This window comes from Cyprinus carpio, chromosome B17, assembly GCF_018340385.1.
Source record: "Cyprinus carpio isolate SPL01 chromosome B17, ASM1834038v1, whole genome shotgun sequence".
NCBI lineage: Eukaryota > Metazoa > Chordata > Actinopteri > Cypriniformes > Cyprinidae > Cyprinus > Cyprinus carpio.
The window spans coordinates 22978049-22999720 of NC_056613.1; the positions used below are offsets into that span (position 1 = coordinate 22978049).

The window sequence follows — 21672 nt, forward strand, 5'->3', positions numbered from 1 at the left end:
CATGTTGTTGTCACAACAGATGCCTCCAAAACGGGCTGGGGCGCGACATGCAACGGGCAGGCAGCTTCAGGGTCCTGGACAGGACCTCGACTGCTTTGGCACATCAACTGCCTGGAGTTGCTGGCAGTGCATCTAGCTTTACGACGGTTTCGTCCTCTATTGCTGGACAAGCACGTGTTGGTCCGCACGGACAACACTGCGGCTGTTTCGTACATCAACCGACAGGGCGGTCTACGATCACGTCGCATGTCTCAACTCGCCCGCCATCTCCTCCTCTGGAGTCAGACGCGGCTCAAGTCGCTGCGCGCTATCCACATCCCAGGGGAGCTCAATCGTGCAGCCGATGCGCTCTCACGACAGCTCACTTTCCCTGGGGAATGGCGACTCCATCCCCAGACGGTCCAGCTGATCTGGAGTCGATTCGGGGAAGCCCAGGTAGATCTGTTTGCTTCCCACGAGTCCTCCCACTGCCAGCTGTACTATTCCCTGTCCCAGGCCCCCCTGGGCATGGATGCACTGGCACACAGCTGGCCTCGGGCTCTACGCAAGTATCCGTTTCCCCCAGTGAGCCTGCTCGCACAGACACTGTGCAAGGTCAGGGAGGACGAGGAACAGGTCCTGTTGGTTGCGCCTTACTGGCCAACCCGGACCTGGTTTTCGGAACTCATGCTCCTCGTGACAGCCCCTCCCTGGCGCATCCCCCTGAGGAGGGACCTCCTCTCTCAGGGGCTGGGCACCATTTGGCACCCGCGTCCAGATCTCTGGAACCTCCACGTGTGGCTTCTGGATGGGACGCGGCAGACCTAAGTGATCTGCCACCGGCGGTGGTAGACACTATCACTCAGGCTAGAGCCCCCTCTACGAGGCAGGCCTATGCTCTGAAGTGGAGTCTGTTCACGAATTGGTGTTCTTCTCACCGAGAAGACCCCCGGAGATGCTCGGTCAGAGTCGTGCTTTCTTTCCTGCAAGGAAGGTTGGAGCGTAGGCTGTCACCCTCCACCTTGAAAGTGTATGTGGCTGCCATTGCAGCCCATCACGATGCAGTGGACGGCCGGTCCCTGGGGAGGCATGACCTGATCGTTAGGTTCCTGAGGGGTGCCAGAAGGTTAAAATCCTCCTAGGACCCCCCTAATTCCCTCCTGGGACCTCTCTATTGTTCTGGCTGGACTTCAGGGGGGTCCCTTTGAGCCGCTAGATTCAGTCCAGCTTAAGTTCCTGTCTCTCAAGACAGCGCTCCTGGTCGCGCTCACTTCCATCAAGAGGGTCGGGGACCTCCAAACATTTTCGGTAAGTGAAGAGTGCCTTGTGTTCGGGCCGGCCTACTCTCTCACGTTGTCCTGAGACCCCGGCCTGGATACGTGCCCAAGGTTCCCACCACTCCCTTCCGAGACCAGGTGGTGAACCTGCAAGCGCTGCCCCTGGAGGAGGCAGATCCAGCCTTGGCGTTGCTGTGTCCCGTAAGAGCGCTTCGCATATACGTGGACCGCACCCAGAGCTTCAGAAGCTCTGAGCAGCTCCTGGTCTGCTTTGGAGGTCAGCAGAAGGGGAAGGCTGTCTCCAAGCAGAGGTTGGCCCACTGGATAGTGGATGCCATCGCCTTGGCGTACCATTCCCAAGGCGAGCCGTGCCCCCCTGGGGGTGAGGGCCCACTCCACACGGAGTGTGGCCTCCTCCTATGCGCTGGCGCACGGCGCCTCTCTGCCAGACATCTGTCGAGCTGCGGGCTGGGCGACACCTAACACCTTTGCGAGGTTTTACAACCTTCGTGTAGACCCAGTTTCTTCCCGTGTGTTGGGTAACAGGTAATTGGCGGGAAGGACTGGCTCGGTGTCACGCTTGCTGCGCCATTCCCCCTAACACGGGGATGCGAGCGCCTTTCTTCTCCCAGTAGAGTTCCCCGGTTGGTGTACCCTGGTCGAGCATCCTCCAGCACCCTCGGCGGTCAGACTTGGCGGAGCAGTCTGGCGCCAGGCCCAGTACTGGTGTTAGCATGCCCGGAGTTCCGGTCAGCCCCTGTACTGGGCTAGGTGTCCATATGGCTTGATTCCCTACGGGTAATCCCATATGTGTATTCTTCCACGGTAAGGTTTCCCTCTTGGTAAACCCGTGTCTTCCCTTGACAGACCCGCTCTGTCAGTCTCTTCTGGCAGCTGTTCCATCCCTACTCCAAGGTAGGACCTGCCTCAGAGACCCATTCCATATGTAGAACTTCTCCCTGGGTCAGTCAATATCAGCATCTCCACATGTCACCTCCCTACGTGTAGGATGTGGTCTCTGTAGCGACCTTTTTCCCTAAGGCCCGCTTCCCCATCGTTCTGCCAAGCTGAAAGAACAAATAGGAAGATTTGAAGCAATCTTTCACTGAAGGTTGAAATCCCTTCCAAAAAACTTTTTGTGGACGGAACAGCAGCATGGCCTTCTCCAGCAGCGATGTACTCACCCTTTTGGTACCCTTCGGTACCAAGGTCAGTGAATTTGCGCTGGGGCTTTGGGAAGGTCACGACCTTAAGCGTAGCTTTTGTGACACGCTGCGGCTTGTCGACAATTGCAGCGCCACAGGGTTGTGACGGTGTTCAGGTTGTGGCGTTTTCCATAGGACCCCATATGTCGTTCGACATAACTCGTAGTGACCGACAGATAGGGAACGTCTCGGTTACGTACGTAACCCTCGTTCCCTGATGGAGGGAACGGAGACGTTATGTCCCCATGCCACAACCTTGAACCATTCGCTGTTGCCGGGACACGTTCTCGGCTCCTCAGCGTAAAACCTGAATGAGTGGATGCACCTGTCGCCTATTTATACCCGTAGGCACGGGGAGTGGCTCAGGTATGTTAAATCCACTAGCCAATTTTCATTGGCGTTTTCTCTTAAACTCAGAGATGATTGGCCTCCCAAGTGAGACCCCATATGTCGTTCGACATAACGTCTCCGTTCCCTCCATCAGGGAACGAGGGTTACGTACGTAACCGAGACGTTATCTAACACAGAAATCTATCAGGAATTAATATTATGGCAAAAGTGTTTGCAAATGTTTGTTTTTGAGATGTGTTTTTGATATTTTGAATGCAGTGCATTCAATGCATTTTGTGTGTGCAATTCTTGGATTTGTGTGTAAAGTTTTGAAAAAAGAGGCAAAGTTTTGAAAATGTTTGTAACATTCAAACATTCATCATAATTCTAAACTTTCATCAGTAAATCACACAAACATTATATCAAGATTATATTATATTGCTTATATTTTATTACATATTACATTATATTATATTTATAATAAGCATAACACCATTAATATGCATAACTACACATCAGTTAATAGGGGTGTAAATCAGATGGTTCGTCACGATACGATACAATATTGATTCTCATACCCAGCGATACGATATTTTTCGATACCTCAAAAAATTCTACGATACGATTACGATTCGATTCGATACAGGATTATATGGATCAATATATCGATATTTTGATATTTTATATCTATTTTAAACAACCATCTTCATTTTTAATAAAACACAAATGCAACCAAAATATATAACAAGAACATGTATCTGAAATTTTTACATTCTGTACTTCAGTTGGGACATTAACAAAAAAAAAAAGGGCCTACACATTTTTTTTTTAATAATAAAGAAAATAAACAATAGGAAAAACAATTCTGGCTGCAACTATGGGCTCAGTGCTAAAAATATTTTCTACAGATAACAAAATTACAAGCAATAACAGAAGAAAATAACTACAATAGAACAAAGACAAAAGTCAATAAACAGTGCTTTTCAGGTTTTAGCTCAGTCTAAAATAAATTTCCAGGTGCACTACAGAAATGTAAAAGGCTAATCAAATGTAAAATAACTGCACAGTTTTCACTCTATAAATTAAATATAGATTAATAATTTTTTGATGTTGCAACAATTATTTAGTCAGGAGCAGTGAGCACTTGTATTTTTCTTTGACAGCATTAGATTTATTATTAGTTTGCTTTCACTTTAAGAACGAAGCATGGATTTAATATACTGATACACATGCCTTTTCTTTCCCAATTGTTTACGTTAAGACATATGCCTAACGACTGTGTTTACTAGGATATTCGCCAAAACGTGCATTTAGATTTAATTTTGTCTGTATTTATTCATCCATGCACAAAAAGCGGAAGATTTAGTATTCGCGCAGTCTAGACGCGGCTGTCTGTGTGCGTGCTTGCACTTCAGAAGTGTGAAAACTGAAAACTTCTCACACAGCGCTTGACTGTTCCACCAACAATCCCGAGCGTCTTTTATGCTTCACCTTGTGCCTTCGGGCAGTCTTTATATCGAGTCCTGATACGTGAGTTTGAGTGAGAATGCACGCGTTGGCGATAATGCATAGACGGGCATTATGTGAAAATGTGGACAGTGCAAAAAAAGGTGCTTATACTTTATATTTATACTACATATATCGAATATTTTACGTGTGGCATCGATGCATCGTATCATCAGACATCGTATCGATGTATCGATCCATATCGATGAATCATTACACCCCTATCAGTTAACCATAATTTGTATTAATAACTTCAGGTTGGAAGCTTTTATAATGTGTTATTATGGTTTATTAATGTTTGTCAGTACACACAAACAATGGCATTGAAGCTGCATAAACTGCTGATCAGTGAATCATGACTGACAAATGAAAGTTTTTATATACTATAATGAATAATAATGATTTATTAATGAGTTTGAATATGAACACACAATCGCAGAAAACATATTATGATTAGTATGTGAATATTTCTGCAGTGAAGCTGAAACAAGTAAGTGATGTTATATTGTTTATCGTGTGTTGGAGTGATATCAGAATAACTCTGTTTGTGCCTCCTCCTCGTCCTCAGTGACGAAGATCGTGTCCCATCTGCTGGTAGCGGAGCCGGAGAAGATCTACGCCATGCCGGACCCCACCATGCCCGAGAGCGACATCAAAGCCCTGACCACACTGTGTGACCTGGCCGACCGCGAGCTGGTGGTCATCATCGGCTGGGCCAAACACATCCCAGGTCAGTGAGGCAGTGCAGAAAGCATGTGCTTGTCCAAATTAATATTTAGCATTTCAGATTATTATTTACTAACAAATAAATAGGGGCCATGAAGTTAATGGGTAAAGCTGGACACTTCAGCTTCTTGAATTCTACTGTTGTTTTACGACCTTTCATAATAAAAAAAACAAAAAAAAATCTAAAATCAAATAATAAACAAAAACACAAAAAAATCAAATAAAGTCATCCATAATTCATTCATATTAATTTTTTTTTTTTTTTTGCACGTGTGAAAGTGTTTCGTTCTGTGTCAGGTAAAATCAGACACTTTAAAGAAAGAAAGGGAAAGTAACTGTTGCGTACACATGCTGACTCAGTGCCGTCCATCTGTGTTGTGTTTTTAGGGAAGATGCTAATCATTAGCTGGTTGAAGTGCTATATATTTAGGAGATTAGGAGGATGTTCACCCCCTTAATCACACACACACACACACACACACACACACACACACAGAGCGCTGCGTCAGCACAGAGAGCCTTTCAGCAAGGAGCTTACAGCCGGCTGGATCACTGCTGACCCAAAAACACAGTCTCCTCAAAGTGCTCCTCAGCGCGTGCACACACACACACACACACACACACACACACATTGGCATATGTGGTTTACAGGGACTCTTTATAGACGTAATGGTTTTTCTACTGTACAAACCGTATTTTCTGTCCCCTTCCCCTAACTCTACCCCTCACACAAAACTACAGGCAGTTGTAGATTTTCAAAACACTATATTCTGTGTGATTTATAAGCTTGTCTCCTCATTGGGACAAAAAAAAAGCCAAAACAAAAAAAACATAAGTACAAAAATTACTGGTGTTACTATACTTGTGAGGACATTTGATCCTGATGACATCATAATGTAGGTTTTGTTTTGCTACACACACACACACACACACACACACACACACACAGTGCATTTTTGTTTTGTTTGAATTTTATTTGTTTATTTTTGTTTTTCTATTTACTTTTTTTATTTTGTTTTGCTTTCTGTTTTATTATTATTATTACTATTATGATTTATTTATTTACTTTGCTTTGTCAGTTCTGTGTACCTTTCAGAAGTATTTTGTTTTGTTTTTGATTTTGTTATAATTTATTATTTCATAATTATTTATTTATATTTATTTAGTTTATTTACTTTTATTTATTTATTGTATGCATTTATTTATTTATTTTTGCTTTGCTTCATCAGCGATGTTTATCTTCAATTTAGGATGAGAAAATTCTTAATGCACATTGTTATTACTGGCAATCTGTCTCATTTTTGACAAAATTAATACATTTGATTGTGCACATATTTATTGCATTCAAATTAAGCAATTCAGTATTCAGCTGTACACAGTAATACACTAATACACAGTATATCAGCTGTGATTCAGAGCTGTGATGCTGTGATTATTTACCACAGACACCACTCAAATCAAAACTGACCCTGTATGTTTATTTATTAAGACTGCATGTTATCAAAATGTCACAGCATTTCACATAGACTGGAATCTGTACCTTAAGATGACTCACTAAAGTCAAGAGACTTAAGGTGTTGTAAGGTGATCTAATTCTAAGTGAAGGAGGCAAACATCAAATGTCTTTCAGATGAGATTTCCACTAATATTATTAGTGTGCATGCGTTACACACTGGTCTTCTGTACTCACAGGTCCCCATTCGCACCTGTCCAAAGCACAATCGTATTTAAAGCCTTTTATAGTGCATGTTAGGACAGAGCTCTCAGACTCCCATCTCATCTGTCAGTAGACGGCTGTAAACAGCCTCCTGGTATGGTCAGGCCATATCGAATCAGCAGTTGATTAATTGTTAATTAAACCCTCCTCCGAATGTCCCGGCTCCAGTTGGCACGGCAGAGAGAGGAGGTCACTGTAAATAGTTTTAGTGATGACTCATTAAAGCTGATGTGTGGAACATGTTGACAGACAGCTTTTTTTCTGCTAAGGTGCTAAAGACCTTTGACATACATGCACTAGCTTCTTGTTCTTGGCCGGATCGCATTTCACTCTGTCTAAGTCCTGGAGTTCCCCTCCACTCACACTAACGTCGCTTCACGGATATGCAAACGAGCTAAACTCTACTAGAGCAAGTGACAAAAACCCACATGATCGAGCGGACGAAGCTGCCGTGTGTAATGTGATGGCTTACCTCACACTGGAGCAGCAGAACGAGTGCCTGATGATCTGGACGTGTTCTGGACAACAGGAGCTGTCAGATGAGGTTTGGAATAAGGCTTTACATTCCGTTACCAGTCAGACCAGTCACATTAGACAGCTGGTGATCACCTGCCTCCGGACCCCTGACTCCTAGGGCCGGATTTTTCCAGCGGGGAATTCTGCGGTGAGGATGTGTGGAATTGTTTCCCAACCTGCAGTGTCCATGTGGGAAGTCACATGCCATGATAGCTGTCTTGTTTTCAAAAAAACGTTATTCTGATTTAACATTATTTCCTATTGCGAAGATGCTTGTGAAAGAAAAGCATCATCACATTGTGTTGTACAATACCCCCTTTCGTGCAAACCCTAAAGGTGTTGTCATATAACTCCTTTGTCAACAGTTTAGTGATGTATGAAGCACATCTTGTTGTTTTCCCAAGGCCCTTGCGAAAAAGAAGGTATCATTAGGAAAAATTCAGACAGAACACGTTCTGTATTGCATTGCTCTACTTTCCATTGTTTTTCTATGACTGGTGTGTTTTATCATTGCACTCGTGTCTTTTGCAATGGCATCAAAAGCACTCCTACAGGTTTTGAGACCTTGCATTTTTGCCCCTTTATCCCATTCCAAATCCTAAGGTTGTGGTTCACATATTTTTGGTGACATTTTGTGAATAAAAGACGTTCTTTGATGTCACTGGTGTAGTTGTGTATGAAACAGCTCACACAGAAGTCACTTTTAAAACAAGTTCTGTTGGTCAATGCAGTGAATTCAACTTGAACCTTTTGCGAAATTTTTCAACCTCATGCAAATTTCCTGTGCAGATTTCTATGGAAATGAATGGATTTTTAACATGAAAATGTGCAGAAAACAAAAAGGTAAATGTGACCACACTGCATAATGTTTTTCAGTCCCAAAATGCAGGATTCATGAATCAGTCAATAGCGAAAAGTGTTTAAAAAAATCTAATTGAAAATGTGTTATTTCAGACATATGTTTGAGGTGTTATTCCAGTTAGGATGCACAGCCCACAATAAAGATTTGGGCAAAATCCAGTCATTTTAGTACGAGTAAACTGGGTATTTCCTTTGAAGTTGCAGATTTCGCAATGGGTTCAATTGGAGCTGTGCTTCATACATCACTACACTATTTAAAATGGACCTTTTATGCCTTTCCCTGAAATCTCACTAATGTAACCACCACCAAACCCTGTGTCTGAATATTTTTTCTCTTCAATCCATTATTGAGTCAGAAGTTGTTAGCGGACACCTTTATTGGACTGGCGTTGATGATGAACAGTTTGACAAAGCATATGCAGTTAAACCACAAGTATCAAGCCTAAATTTAACAGGCATCACGTCAGAACTCATGACGGCAGATAATTCCCCTCGTGCATACAGTGATTGTGCTTGTATCCGCCCATCTCTCCTTCCCTGGCTTGGGTTTGCTGTTTCTCATTGTCATTAAACGTTGAAATCTCCTTACTGTGTTGCCGGGGCTGATCCAGCTCGAGCTTTGTAATCTCCTTGTAATGGAGCGAAAACTGCCGGCCGATAAATTAAATATAGACAAATTTGTCATGTGCACCAACAAAGATCTGCTTGGTTTGAAAGCTCCGCTTGGTAAACACCTATGAGCTACCAAGGGTCCTTGGTGCTGATACTTCAAATTTCCTTTTAACCCTAAGCGAGGAACGAAAAATAACTTTGCCGTGAGTATATATATGTAGGGGCCTTAATAGAACTTGTCCTGTCCAAGTGTTTCATAGTTTACGTACTTTCCCTTTCACATAATTCCATTCCGTTAATTTTTTCCATCATAAATTGTAATCCAAAACTAAAGACACACAGAAGACTTCACGAGTCAATCCCTTGAGGAAGCTGTTTTGCAGGGTCAGGTCCGTCAATACTACACGGCTACTCATTAACCACAGAATCTGTTTAGCAGTGGAAATAAATTGTGTAATTACGTGACTGATTAACCCTCATTCCTGGCCTGTCATCAGGCTGAGCGGCTCATGTCAGGCCCAGCGGTGTCTCTGGGGACGAGTACGCAGTGGTGCGGGCCGGTCAGGAGGTCAGGGGAAGCAGATTAAGACAAGGATATTACTGTATTTAACAGAACAAAGCGTCATATCGTTCATGCTTCAATGACCAAATGATCTCTAGCCCCGCACTGGGTTCTGATGGGACACTTATCGTTATTTAAACAGATAGATCTTCATTTAAAGTCAACATGAAACGGCACCCAGAAGTCATTGTACCCCAGTAATGGACAACGCAGGCTCATTAGAAAAAAATTAATTTTTGTGAAACTCCAAAAACATACCTATGTATACAATTCACTGCAGGTTCCAGCTGAAATGAACACTAGTGACAGTAAAACAACAACATGCTTTATTCCTTTTCATACAAAATATGATTACATGGGCAGATTATTATTATTATATATATATATATATATGGCTTCTTTTCTGATGTAGTAAACTTGCTTGTTAACTCACCTAGTACAGTATTGCACTTGTGATGCGAGTCATGATACACGTCACAGTAGAAGAGCTGAAGGACTTGTAGAAGCCCAGCTAACAGGGAGCGCTCGCAGCAGTTTGGCTAATGTTCTGCCAAGGTTCTCTCAAAGTTATGAACAAACGTTCTTCAAGTAACATTAATATAACATTTGTTGACAGTTAACTGTTTTTTAATTGTGTTCTCAAAATGTTAGCGCAAAAAAACTTTTTTATATATTTGTGGAATGTTTTTATTGAAACAGTTTAGTTGGGCATTTCTCTGACATTTTTTAAATGTATTTACTTGTTTCAGAATACTCAGAGAACATTCAGAAGTGAGGTTTCCATAATGTTTGCAAAATGATCAAATGGAATGTTCTTTTAACGTTAAAGACCCGTTCACACCAAGAGCGATAACTATAAAGATAACGATATAAGCGTCGACTCTAGCGGACGAGATCTGTTTATTCTTAAGCGCATGCGTATCCACCTCGTGGATGGATTCTGATTGGATGTCAATGTTTTTATCGTTCATCAGCTGGAAAAATATTGTTCTGAAAGCGATTCCAACAATATTGTTTCTCTGTTTCTTTACCGTTATAGCTGTGGTGTGAACTCTGCTATTCATTTATATTGAGAAAGATTTTTAGAACTACTGTATATCTGTATCGTTATCTTTATAGTTATCGTCATTGGTATGAACAGGCCTTAACGCATAACAAGAGAAAAAAATGTTTTTAGAAATAAAATGCAAGTTTTATTTGCTTTGAAGGAAGATTCTGAAGACAAATATTTTAACCTTTTGCATAACAATAAGATTATGAATTATGACATCTGTTTTAACTTCAAGTTTGCTGTATGTTGTAATACCTTTTCTGCTTCTGAATAAGCAGATCTTTGAAATTATTAAGATGTGATATCATATATATTTTAGACATGTTTAACCTAATAAGACTGTAGAAGTGTTTCTCTGGCTGATTTGACCGTGGTCTTGCAGTCAGAGATCAGGAATGACATAAACACTCGGACTGTAAGCTTTTATTAGGTTTTATTTGATTGTGCTCTGTGTTGAGATGAGGTGAGACAGACGCATGAGCTCAATGCTCGCATGCTGAAATTATTTATGGAGCAGCGTAATTTATGAGCAGACTTGTATTGATTGGGTCCCAGCTGATGATGTCATGCTGAATGTAGAGGAATCAGACAAACACACACACACACACACACACACACACCTTTGTTTTCATCACAGTGGAGACTGTCCACAGACTTCTGCTGCTTTTATAGTGAGTTCAGGATGTTTTCTGCACTCTGACCTTCACACAAACCTTTTTTACGGGTTCGTTAAGATATTATTATTTATTAAGCCAGTGTCAATACATATACATTTATATTTCTATGCATTTTAAAGACTGGGTGTTTTTCCTCCACTTCAGCAGCACTTACATATAGTTGATTAATCAACTGTAGAAGTAAAGTGATATATATATATATATTAGTTCAAATTGTATTCTATTCCTCTTTGAAATCTTGTCTTTATTTACATTTATGCATTTAGCCGATGGGAATCGAATCCAGAAACTTTTGCGCTGCTAACAGAATGCTCCACCACTGAGCCACAGGAACACAACTTTATTAAAACAAACAAGACGAAAAAGCAGACAGAAGGCAGCTCCTGTCAAAAGTGAAGGCATATGATAGAAAGTGTGCAGTGATATTTCAATCTGAAATCCCAGTAAAGGCTGATGCAGTAATAACGTACAAACAATCCACGCATGCCGATCTTTATGTGTAATTCAAGTTTATGTACTTTGATTTCTAAAGCATATCAGTTTCATGTCTTCAAGTTTGTGGGCGCGTGCCTTAAATGAAGTGTTTATTTAATGGCCGGTGGGTCGTGACTTCATCATATGACTTGTAAATGTTCTCCCGTGAGAATAAGGTGCTCTAATCACCTTACATTCACAGATGTCCTACTTATCCATCACATATACTTTGGCACAATGCAGATGTCTTACGGATGATGTATTGTTATTTTCAGTGTCATGTAGAGGTTCATTGGATAGAGGTTGTTGATTGACAGTGAAACTCACACAAACTCCACCAACAAACCATCAGGAGGAGACCAGAGCCATAAACTGACAGGGATACATTTTCAAATATAAGCTTGTTAATGCAGGCAGATTAAAACTTGTCGTTTTTATGGCTATTTTGTTTGTAAAAGGCTGCCAGAGTCATAAAAATCCTTTTTGCGAAGGTTTCGGCTTTTGTCTGTTTTCAGAAGTGCTGGCTTTGATTTAGCGAGCGTGAAATATATCACGGGGAGATGGCCGAGCTTGTCTTTGTTATAGAAGATGTTTCCAGCAGTGAATTTTATTAGGCTGCATAAAAACAAGCTAAAAACTGATTACATTTTTTACTAGTGCTTAAGATAGATCACAATGGCAGAGTAAAAACCGAGATTTCACAAACATTTCAACATGAGTAAGTGGACATGAGAAACAACCTGTCAAAGCAGAGTTTATAAAGCAGATCTCATCTGAAGGGAAGTCAGCACTCTGAGGCAGAGCTTCATAAACCGCCACGTCGCAAACAAACATTATATATAGTATTTTTTTTGTATTTTTGTGTTCAAAATACAATTAATAGTAATATTCAGTAATATTATTGAAACTGAGCTATCGGATAAGAGCTAAACTTGATCTGAATAATGGCATTAACATTGTAAGATCAACACTTTTATTAACCTGAACTGAATCAACAATCAACTAAACAGCTGAATAATGACGCTGTTGTCTTCTGTAGAGCTGATTCTTACTTGATGAATTTTATAACATGAACAATTAATTTCCAGTTTACTAATGTGAAGCTACTTTGAAAAAAAACTGTATTGTTTAAAACACTATATAAAAATAACTTGATATTTATTAATATTAATAAATCAGAATAAACAATTCTTCCCCTGAGTAATATAGTTTAATAGTCTAACCATAAGGTTTTTTCAAGCAATGTAGCACTTTTCAGATTTCTTATAAAATATGCATCATCACGAGTTCAAATGCGACTCATCAGTATTTTGGATTATAACAATCCGTTGTATAATATCTACATTGATAAAGAAAACATTTTTAAAACAAGAAATTGCTAATTTCACAAATAATCAATATCAAAGTAATACAATTAATTAAACATGAAATTTGTTTAGTAGCAAAACTGAAATAGTATTTGATTAAAATTATGTCTTATAAGTTTCCTTCTTATTTAATATCATGACCTTCCAGTAAAAGAAGGCCGTGATCGACGTGTGGCATTCACACAAAAAATCACACCACTAATAATCTCACCACAACAAAGCCATTACCCACCCATCATCTAAGTCTTCCCCACATTTCACATTTTGTGTAGCGTGAAGTGTTTCTGACTGTATGTATGAACCTGATCTCCGGCGGCTCCCGTTCATCCCGCACCTCCATTGCGAGGCCCTTATTGATCCCTCTTCACATTGTCAGGGGCCCCTCGGTCCTGATGGCAATCTGTTAATTAATGTATCCTCCAGCACGCCCGGCCGCTGTTCACCCGCATGATAAAGGAAATTAAACACTCAGCTTCTCTTTTCTGCAGCCTTCTTGTTCTCCTCCGGCTCTTTCTGTCTCTCGGCCCACAAACACTCCCGAGCGTCAGCCAGCGGCAGATAGACATCGCCCGCTCATCTCTGCATTCATATGAGCGCTGGGGGTCAGGTGTGGCGGGCGAGTGGATCAATACTGTAATCTATCAGCTCTTTAATGGTGAGCGGAGCAGATAGCGCTGCTTTAGTCCACTTGTAAAGCAATCATTTTAATCATCGGAGCGATTGTGTGATGTGTAAACGGCTCGTGGAGCACACGTTCATAACGCCCTTATCCTGTTTTAATATGTGTGACTCTGGAATTTCTGTATTAAACACAGCTGGTGGGGAAATGAAGCATGTTTTGTATCTGTGTGTGGTTTCTCATGCATTGCAGTGAGACAGTTTTGTCTCCAAATTACATTTATCTAACAAAATATCATAAACACCATACTAATGTTTTATTTAAATGTATTTATAACGTCTAAATGTTTGACTTGCATAATATTTTCCTTTATGGAGGAACCCAGGAGCAGTGCTATTTTAGTATTATTGAGATATTATTATAGTTTTAATTAATATTTTGAATCAGTTATATTAGTACTAGTAGTAGTTTGTGTGTGTGTGTGTGTGTGTGTGTGTGTGTGTGTGTGTGTGTGTGTGTGTGTGTGTGTGTGTGTGTGTGTGTGTGTATCTATATAGTTTTATTAATTTTTATTTCAGTCTTAGTTTTAGTTATTTTAGTGCATTAAGTTAAACTATATTAAAATGAGAAATGTTGCCTTGGAAACTAGCTGAAATAATTATATTTAATTTTAATTTAGTTCATGTTTATTTTGTTCCAAATAACAAAAATGTTTTTTCATGATTTTAAATGTAGTTTCTGTTTAAGTTTTAGTTAACAAATAACCCACACAAACATAAACGTCTCTACACTGAAACAAAACTTCAAACATTGACATCAAAATAAATTTATGCATTTAGCAGACGCTTTTATCCAAAGCGACTTACAGTGCAATCAGGCTATAAATTTTTCCCTATCATTTGTTCCCAGGGAATCGAACCCCCAACCTTGCGCTTCGTAACACAATGCTCTACCACTTGAGCTACAGGAGCACTATACCAAGCAATATCAAACATTTGCATCATTATTGATCAGAAATATGATATTTGTTCATTTAACACACTGTAACTTACAGAGGGGCATGTTGTCACACTATATGGGGTAAGTTGTCACAACCAAATCTGCCATTAAATAGCTAATTGTAGACCTTTTAACAACATTCAAACAGTAAATCAATTATGAAGCATGATTTTAATATATGTAGTGCAGTTTTAATGTGTAATTAACCAAAAATATGATGATTCTGAATTAATTTGCAGGACAGAATTCACAACAAATGTCCAGTTTAAGACACACTAAACCACTGTAAGAAAACAGCTTTGTGACTGAAAACCTCCTGCTTATGTCCATGTGTGACAACTAGCCCCGGGCTGCCCCTGTGTGTGTGTGTGTGTGTATACAGTATCTTGTCTTCACTCAGTACATTGAGTACAGAATGTCTTGTCTCTTGCTCAGGTTTCTCCAGCCTGTCTCTGGGAGACCAGATGAGTTTACTGCAGAGCGCATGGATGGAGATCCTGATCCTGAGCATCGTCTTCCGCTCGCTGCCCTACGAGGACGAGCTGGTGTACGCGGAGGACTATGTGATGGACGAGGAGCACTCGCGGCTCACGGGCCTGCTGGACCTCTATGTGTCCATCCTACAGCTCGTGCGCAAGTACAAGAAACTCAAGGTGGAGAAGGAGGAGTTCGTCACGCTGAAGGCCATCGCACTCGCCAACTCAGGTATCAGCCGCTTTAGATTGACTGATTTGATTGTTTTACATTTATACACACACTGCCTTTCGATTGTTTGGAGTCAGTAAGAAATTAATACTTTTATTCAGCAAGAAATTAAATTAATCCACAGTGACAGTAAAAACATTTATAAAGTTACAAAAGATTTCTATTTCAAATAAATGTTGTTCTTTTGAACTTTCTATTCATCTGTCAATCCTGAAAAATAAAATGTATCACAGTTTCCACAAAAATGTTGTGCAGCACAACTGTTTTCAACACTGATAATAATCAGAAATATTTCTTGAGCAGCAAATCATCATATTAGAATGATTTCTGAAGATCATGTGACACTGAAGACTGGAGTAATGATGCTGAAAATACAGCTGCGCATCACAGAAATAAATTACACTTTAACAGAGATTCACATAGAAAACAGCTGTTTTAAATTATAATAATATTTCACAATGTATGCAGTCTTGATGAGCATTTTTGGTTTTTCTATAGCAAATTAACCTAACCAACTGTCACATTTTTTGTGATTTTGAGATTATTTTATTATTTTATTTTGATTGATGTTTTAGTCCCTCTCAAACACATTTCACTGTTAGGCAAGAACTGCACAGAAAATCAGTAAAGCTACATTTCAGATAACTAAAATAAGTGATGAATAGTAACAAAATAAAAGTTCACAGACAAGCACATTGTCACCACATCACATTTACATTTACAGTAACAGAGAGGAATCACAGAGAATCTCAGCGCTTTACACTGGCTGTTTCTGTTAATATCATCTTTCACTTAAAATACATACAAGCCAAAACCAAAATAGCTACTGTAATGTTTTATTTTTAGTTGCTATTCTACTCTGTTATGCCAAATTGCCGTGTACAGTATGCATCACTGCAAAAAAAAGCTGATCTAATTTAGTATTTTGGTCTTATTTTTAGTCAAAATATTAAAAAACAATTCTTAAATCAAGATGCATGTACTAGATTAGCAAAAGGACATTAGATATATAGTCTTGTTTCCTTGTTTTAAGCTATTTTTAGACCCCCCCCCCACCTCCACCAAAAAAAAGTAATTTTTCTTATCTAGTAAATGTATCTTTATATAAGAATTTTGTGATATTTTTACAAGCAACAAGACAAAAATACTAAGCAAGATAAGCCTCTTTTTGCGGTGCATGCTTTCTGACTGTGTGCTTTATTTATCAGTACAGTACACTCGAGCACACTCACACATACAGTCAGTGCATGAGTCCCGTGGACGGATGCAGCTCGTGTAAAGATGAAGGGAAAGAAAGAGCGTGAGAGACCGTCAAGCTTTTAATTGAACGGCTTCCGTGTGGCCGCGTTCCCCGTCTCTCTCTTTCTCTCTGACGGTAGCCACGGGGCCCAGCCGCCACAGATAAATTCAGCATTTCATTAGGAACACCAGGGCTGTCAATAAAATGTGTAAAGTCGAATGGAGTGAGTATCAGCGAGCGTTCGGGGGAGAAGACACAGGCCTGTATCGACAGCTGGCTCTTCAGAAGGCAGGCCCCGTCCTCTCCTCTCCTGATCAATGTGGCCCGCGCTCCGCCTCGTTTTATTCTGCCGTCTCGTCCGCTGTCTCTCTTTGTCTGGCTGAGAGATGAAAACGCTGATGGTGGGCTTCGGGGCGCGAGGGACGACGGGAGAGAGAGACGCGCTCTGTCCGATGGCTCTCGCGGGACTGCCGCTGTCTGACAGCTGTGAAAATTCATAGCCATTGATTTTGTAATTAGCAGTTTATCAATCGTATCGACAGCCTCTTTCTGATGGATTGCAAGGAAATTGTTTCTTCAGATGTGTTTTTTTAGCCTCCACCTGACACAGACACACACACACACACACACACACACACACGAGTCCAGGCCTTCAGTCTGTCTCTCAGCTTCACACTGCAAAGCATGAGTCTTCCTCAAAAAAGCAAAATGACAAGATATTAAGTCTTATTAATTGAAAAAAAAAAATCTAATCCAAATTAAGTGTGTTTATGATTAAAACAGGAAAAAATAGATAAATAGCAAGTAGAGTCAGAAAAATAATCTCTTTTTGAATTAGTGTTTTTTTTTCTGACTCTTCGTTTGTTTGTTTGTTTTATGGATGAAATCACTTAATTTTGATATATATTTTCAGTTAACAAGACTTTGTACATCTCAAGTAAATGTATCTTAATTTAAAAATGTTTAGATATTTGTATTGGAAAATTACAAAAATACTAAGACAGTCACTTTCTTTTTTGTGCACTGTTGTGTGCATTATTAATTATTGACATGATAAATAACTTGACATATAGATTCTCTAAGTAGTAGCATGGATCACATTTATAATATAAAACATTGTCAAATAAATACTTTTTATATCAGTATTTATAAACACTATTTTTCTAAAGTTCGGGATCAGTAAGAATTTTCAGTGCTTTGAAAGAAGTCTCTTCTGCTCACCAAGGCTGCATTTATTTGATCAAAAAATACAGTAAAAAATGTTATTACGATTTAAAATAGCTGTTTTCTATGTGAATATCTGTTAAACTATTATTAATAATAATTTCAAAGAAATAGCACAAATAATTAGTTTATTTTTGTTTTTTTACTGCTTACACACAAAATCTTCACTTGTCACACAATGTCTGAAAGCTGACACTCAAACAGCAGAAACACACACCAGATCTGCAAAACCATACACTAATTCTCGGTGTGACGAGTGGGGCAGGGCTGAGAGTCCCACGGAGGAGCTCTGGGAGGATAAAAGAGGAGTGACAACAGTGTAAGACGAGAGAGGACCAGGCCAGGACTTTATTTAGTTTTGGTTCTGTTTGTGCGCAGCAGTCGCCGTGAGTTCGGGAAGAAGGAGGCGGGCTCCGTTCCCACGGCTCTCGGCCACGCCCCACTCATCACACTCCGCCTTCGACTCCGTTTTCAATTCCATAAAACACTTGTTGCAAAACACAACACACAAAAAAATCTAACAGGTAATTAATTTTACGGCAAAGGTGTTTGCAGATGTTTGCTTTTGAGATGTTTGTGATATTTGTGTGTGCTTCAGTTTGTGAGAGATGTGAGGCATTTGGTTGAAGTTTTGAAAATGTGTTCAAGCAGTTGAAAAAAAAAGACAAGTAACACAATGAATGGTAAAAAAAAGTGTCATTTCAAAGCAGAAAGACTGAAATGGTATTTCTTGTAAAATGTACTTTGAAAAATAACTTTTTACACTTCGTCAGACAGTTATATTGTTTGGTGTATATAGAAATATTGGCTGTGTGGGTGTTGTACTCAGCATGTGTGATGTTTGTTGTTCTGGTGACAGACTCCATGCACATAGAGGACGTGGAGTCCGTTCAGAAGCTCCAGGACGCCCTTCACGAAGCGCTGCAGGACTACGAGAGCTGTCAGCACACAGAAGACCCTCGGCGGGCGGGGAAGCTGCTCATGACGCTGCCGCTGCTCCGGCAGACGGCCACCAAGGCCATCCAGCACTTCTACAGCATCAAGATGCAGGGCAAGGTGCCCATGCACAAACTCTTCCTGGAGATGCTGGAGGCCAAGGTCTGATTGGCCGCTCGTCGAGTGACATCATCGGGGCCAGAGACTGCGGAGGACGGCTTGAGACGTTTTTAAAGACCTGAAAAAATAATAACTTGGTTTAAAACATAAATATAAATGGAAAAATAATTTAAAAATCTATAACAAATACTATGTACTTGTACAGTGATGCTTTTTGTTCTTGATCTGTGCTTATATATGATGGAAGACACTGTAAGTCATTTCAGAGCGAGTAGTCATTTTTTTGTTCCGCTAACTCTCTGTACGTGTCGCCAACAACCTCAGTCCGGCCCTCGGACGACGCCAGGACTCCTTGAGGACTTGTAAATATTCATGGCAGGATTTGGCCGAGGCTGGACGTGGAAGCTGCTGCCGGTTCTTCCCTAAATGTGAACTTGCTGACGTCCTTGAAAATACCTCTTCTTGAATCCTGGGAGGACGGCGATGGTGACGCGTTCATCCGGGATCTCAGTCAGCTTACTCTAGTAACTCAGCAATAAATCGAGCCGATGAGGAGCGCCACCTCTTGAGTTGCACTGTACTGCTTTTTTCTGTGTCGGCCTAAATGTAGTCGGGTGGAGGTATTGAAGGATTTACGACGTGTGGCAGACGTCCAGGACGCTCCGTGTTCAAACAATCAGATGCCCGTATGTCAACTGGCCTATTTTGGGCTTGTTAAGCCACCGGCAGAGGAAACGAGGTGCCCGTCATCATCTGCTTTTATAGCCATGTATCTGAATGAAGGTGGGCGGCAGGTGCGGGTCTTTATCACCAGCTTTATTTTTAGGTCTTGGAAGTGGACAGCAGATTGAACAGGAGGGTGTTTGACCTCATGTTGACACAATAGCATCACTTCAGAAATGGCCTTCGATCTCGCCGGCCCTATAAACAGCTTATTACCCCTAGATCCACTTGACAGCAGTGTGGTCATAGTCCGAGTTATCCATTAGGAATATCCCGAGAAGCATTAGCTGTGAAAACAGCAGCAGTGTCACTGAGTGGACCGAGACGTCTGCGGACGCTAATGATGTCATTTACTTGAAGTGAACTGTGGCGCTGTCGGGATTCGATACTGAAGGACTGAGGGTTCGATTGTGTCCTGGGGTGCGTTTCCCAAAAGCAGCTATGCTCGTTACCGACATAGTTTAGCGATTCAGTAGCTATGTTTCCATCCAGTGTTACAAATTAAACTGGAATATCCCTTAAAACACTTGTGAAGAAAGCATCCAGTGAGTTCAAGAGTACAAAATCGTCACTTCTTGATTAACTAAATATCACCAACAACAAATGAATTTGCTGCAGTAGGAGAAGGCACTGTATATAATCATTTCTGTATACAATAAATTACAAGCTTTAGAGCACGCAGACGAAATGCGGTCATGTCTTATTTTTGGAGTATGCTGTTTAGGAACGCAGTTAATTATAGCAAAGCACTTTGACGAGACTTTGCGCAAGCATTTTAGAATGACAAACCTAGCATTTCAGATGCTGTGCAATGAGATCGGTCCACTGGTTGGTACAGTTATGCTGTCCCATCACAAAGTCACAAGTCTGTTTTGATGCGCATTAAAGAATTTATTTGGTAAAGGTGTTTCTATCGTAGCTTATGCGCATGTTTTCTTACTGGATAAGAAGTCTATCCTACTTCGCATATGTTTTTTATGTGCATTCTTAGAATTCATGCACATCTTGCGTGATTTTTTTTTTTTTTTTTTGTGATATCCCAAAATGTGCATAACTAGTGTTTCTTAAAACCAAATGTTTGCAAACAGCAACTTTTGACCAGCGGTTAGAAGCATTTTGTTGGTATGACATGGACTTCAATAGATCATACTCAATTTGCACATTAGGCAAGAAAACATGCAGTGAATTCTATAGCCTTCATTGCATTTAAATCAATCGAGTTGTGCAGTTGTGACATCACAGGCTTCAGGTTTTTCAAATGGGTTTTTTTTAATTCATGATACGTGGATTTTTTGTTCTCCAATGTTAACTGCACACACTCATGCCTCCAAACGCTCTTATGTACATACTGCAAACATACATTTTAAAAAATAAACATAATTGCCTTAATGTTTTCATTCTGGGTGTGTATAATTTACATTGTAGAGCAAAACGTCCAAGTATTGTCAATTTAAATTTACCACATACATTTTTCTCATGTTGAAAAATCCCATGATAAAAACCCTTTGGAAAATCTGTGGCGAATTAGTCTTCAGGGTTTTGGCGTCACTGCTGCAGCACATAATTTAGGTTAGACAATAATCAGCTGCATTTTGAAGAGCGTACATGTAAGTTAAAGTTTAAGCAAACCTCATAAGAGTAGCCCACGATAAATCAAACATCAAATGGGAATCACAAATAGTTATAATAATCCATTTAAACCTATTACGCACTGCATACTAATTTGATTTTAAAAAGCGAATGGCTTTCTGTTTTTTGTATAAATTAACTATAATGATCTGACATAAAAAGTGCGTCACATTATCGAAATTAGCAGAAAAGGTCCATTGTCAATAGTATAGAGATGTATGAAGTGCACATGTGAATTTGTGTGAGAAAAAACAAATTTAAATTTCACTAATAAAAAAAACACATAATCCTGAACGAATCTCAATAACTCAAATTCCTCACTACATTATCAAAAAAATTCGCAAAAACAACAGTAAATGTGACCACATCTTATTTGCAATCTTGAATGAATCGGTTAGCAGTTGTTATTACTCCACCACCTGAGTGTGACAGGCTTATTTTTTTATCAACAACAGGTGGAACCATGTTAATACAGTTTCGGGAAACAGTGACTAGTTAGTTGCATTGTTAGCAGGGAGATTTGTCATCATATGAGAAACGCACCCCAGGTCCAATCTCCCTCTGCATTGCTGATGTCTCTCCTTGGCTTCCTAATGGCCAGACACTTCCCAGAAAAC

The 21672-nt window shown here is 40.3% G+C and overlaps 1 protein-coding gene across 2 annotated transcripts in view; it reads left to right on the forward strand.

Moving 5' to 3' along the window:
- LOC109108725 (steroid hormone receptor ERR2-like) overlaps positions 1–21273 on the forward strand; it is a 78695-nt gene extending 57422 nt beyond the window's left edge. For both annotated transcript variants that reach the window (XM_042742850.1, XM_042742851.1), the window contains exons 5-7: positions 4866–5027; positions 14914–15183; positions 18507–21273. In XM_042742850.1, coding sequence (XP_042598784.1) covers positions 4866–5027; positions 14914–15183; positions 18507–18751 — 677 coding nt within the window. In that variant the 3' untranslated portion in view covers positions 18752–21273. The remainder of the gene's footprint in view (positions 1–4865; positions 5028–14913; positions 15184–18506) is intronic.
- The last annotated feature ends 399 nt before the right edge of the window (positions 21274–21672 follow it).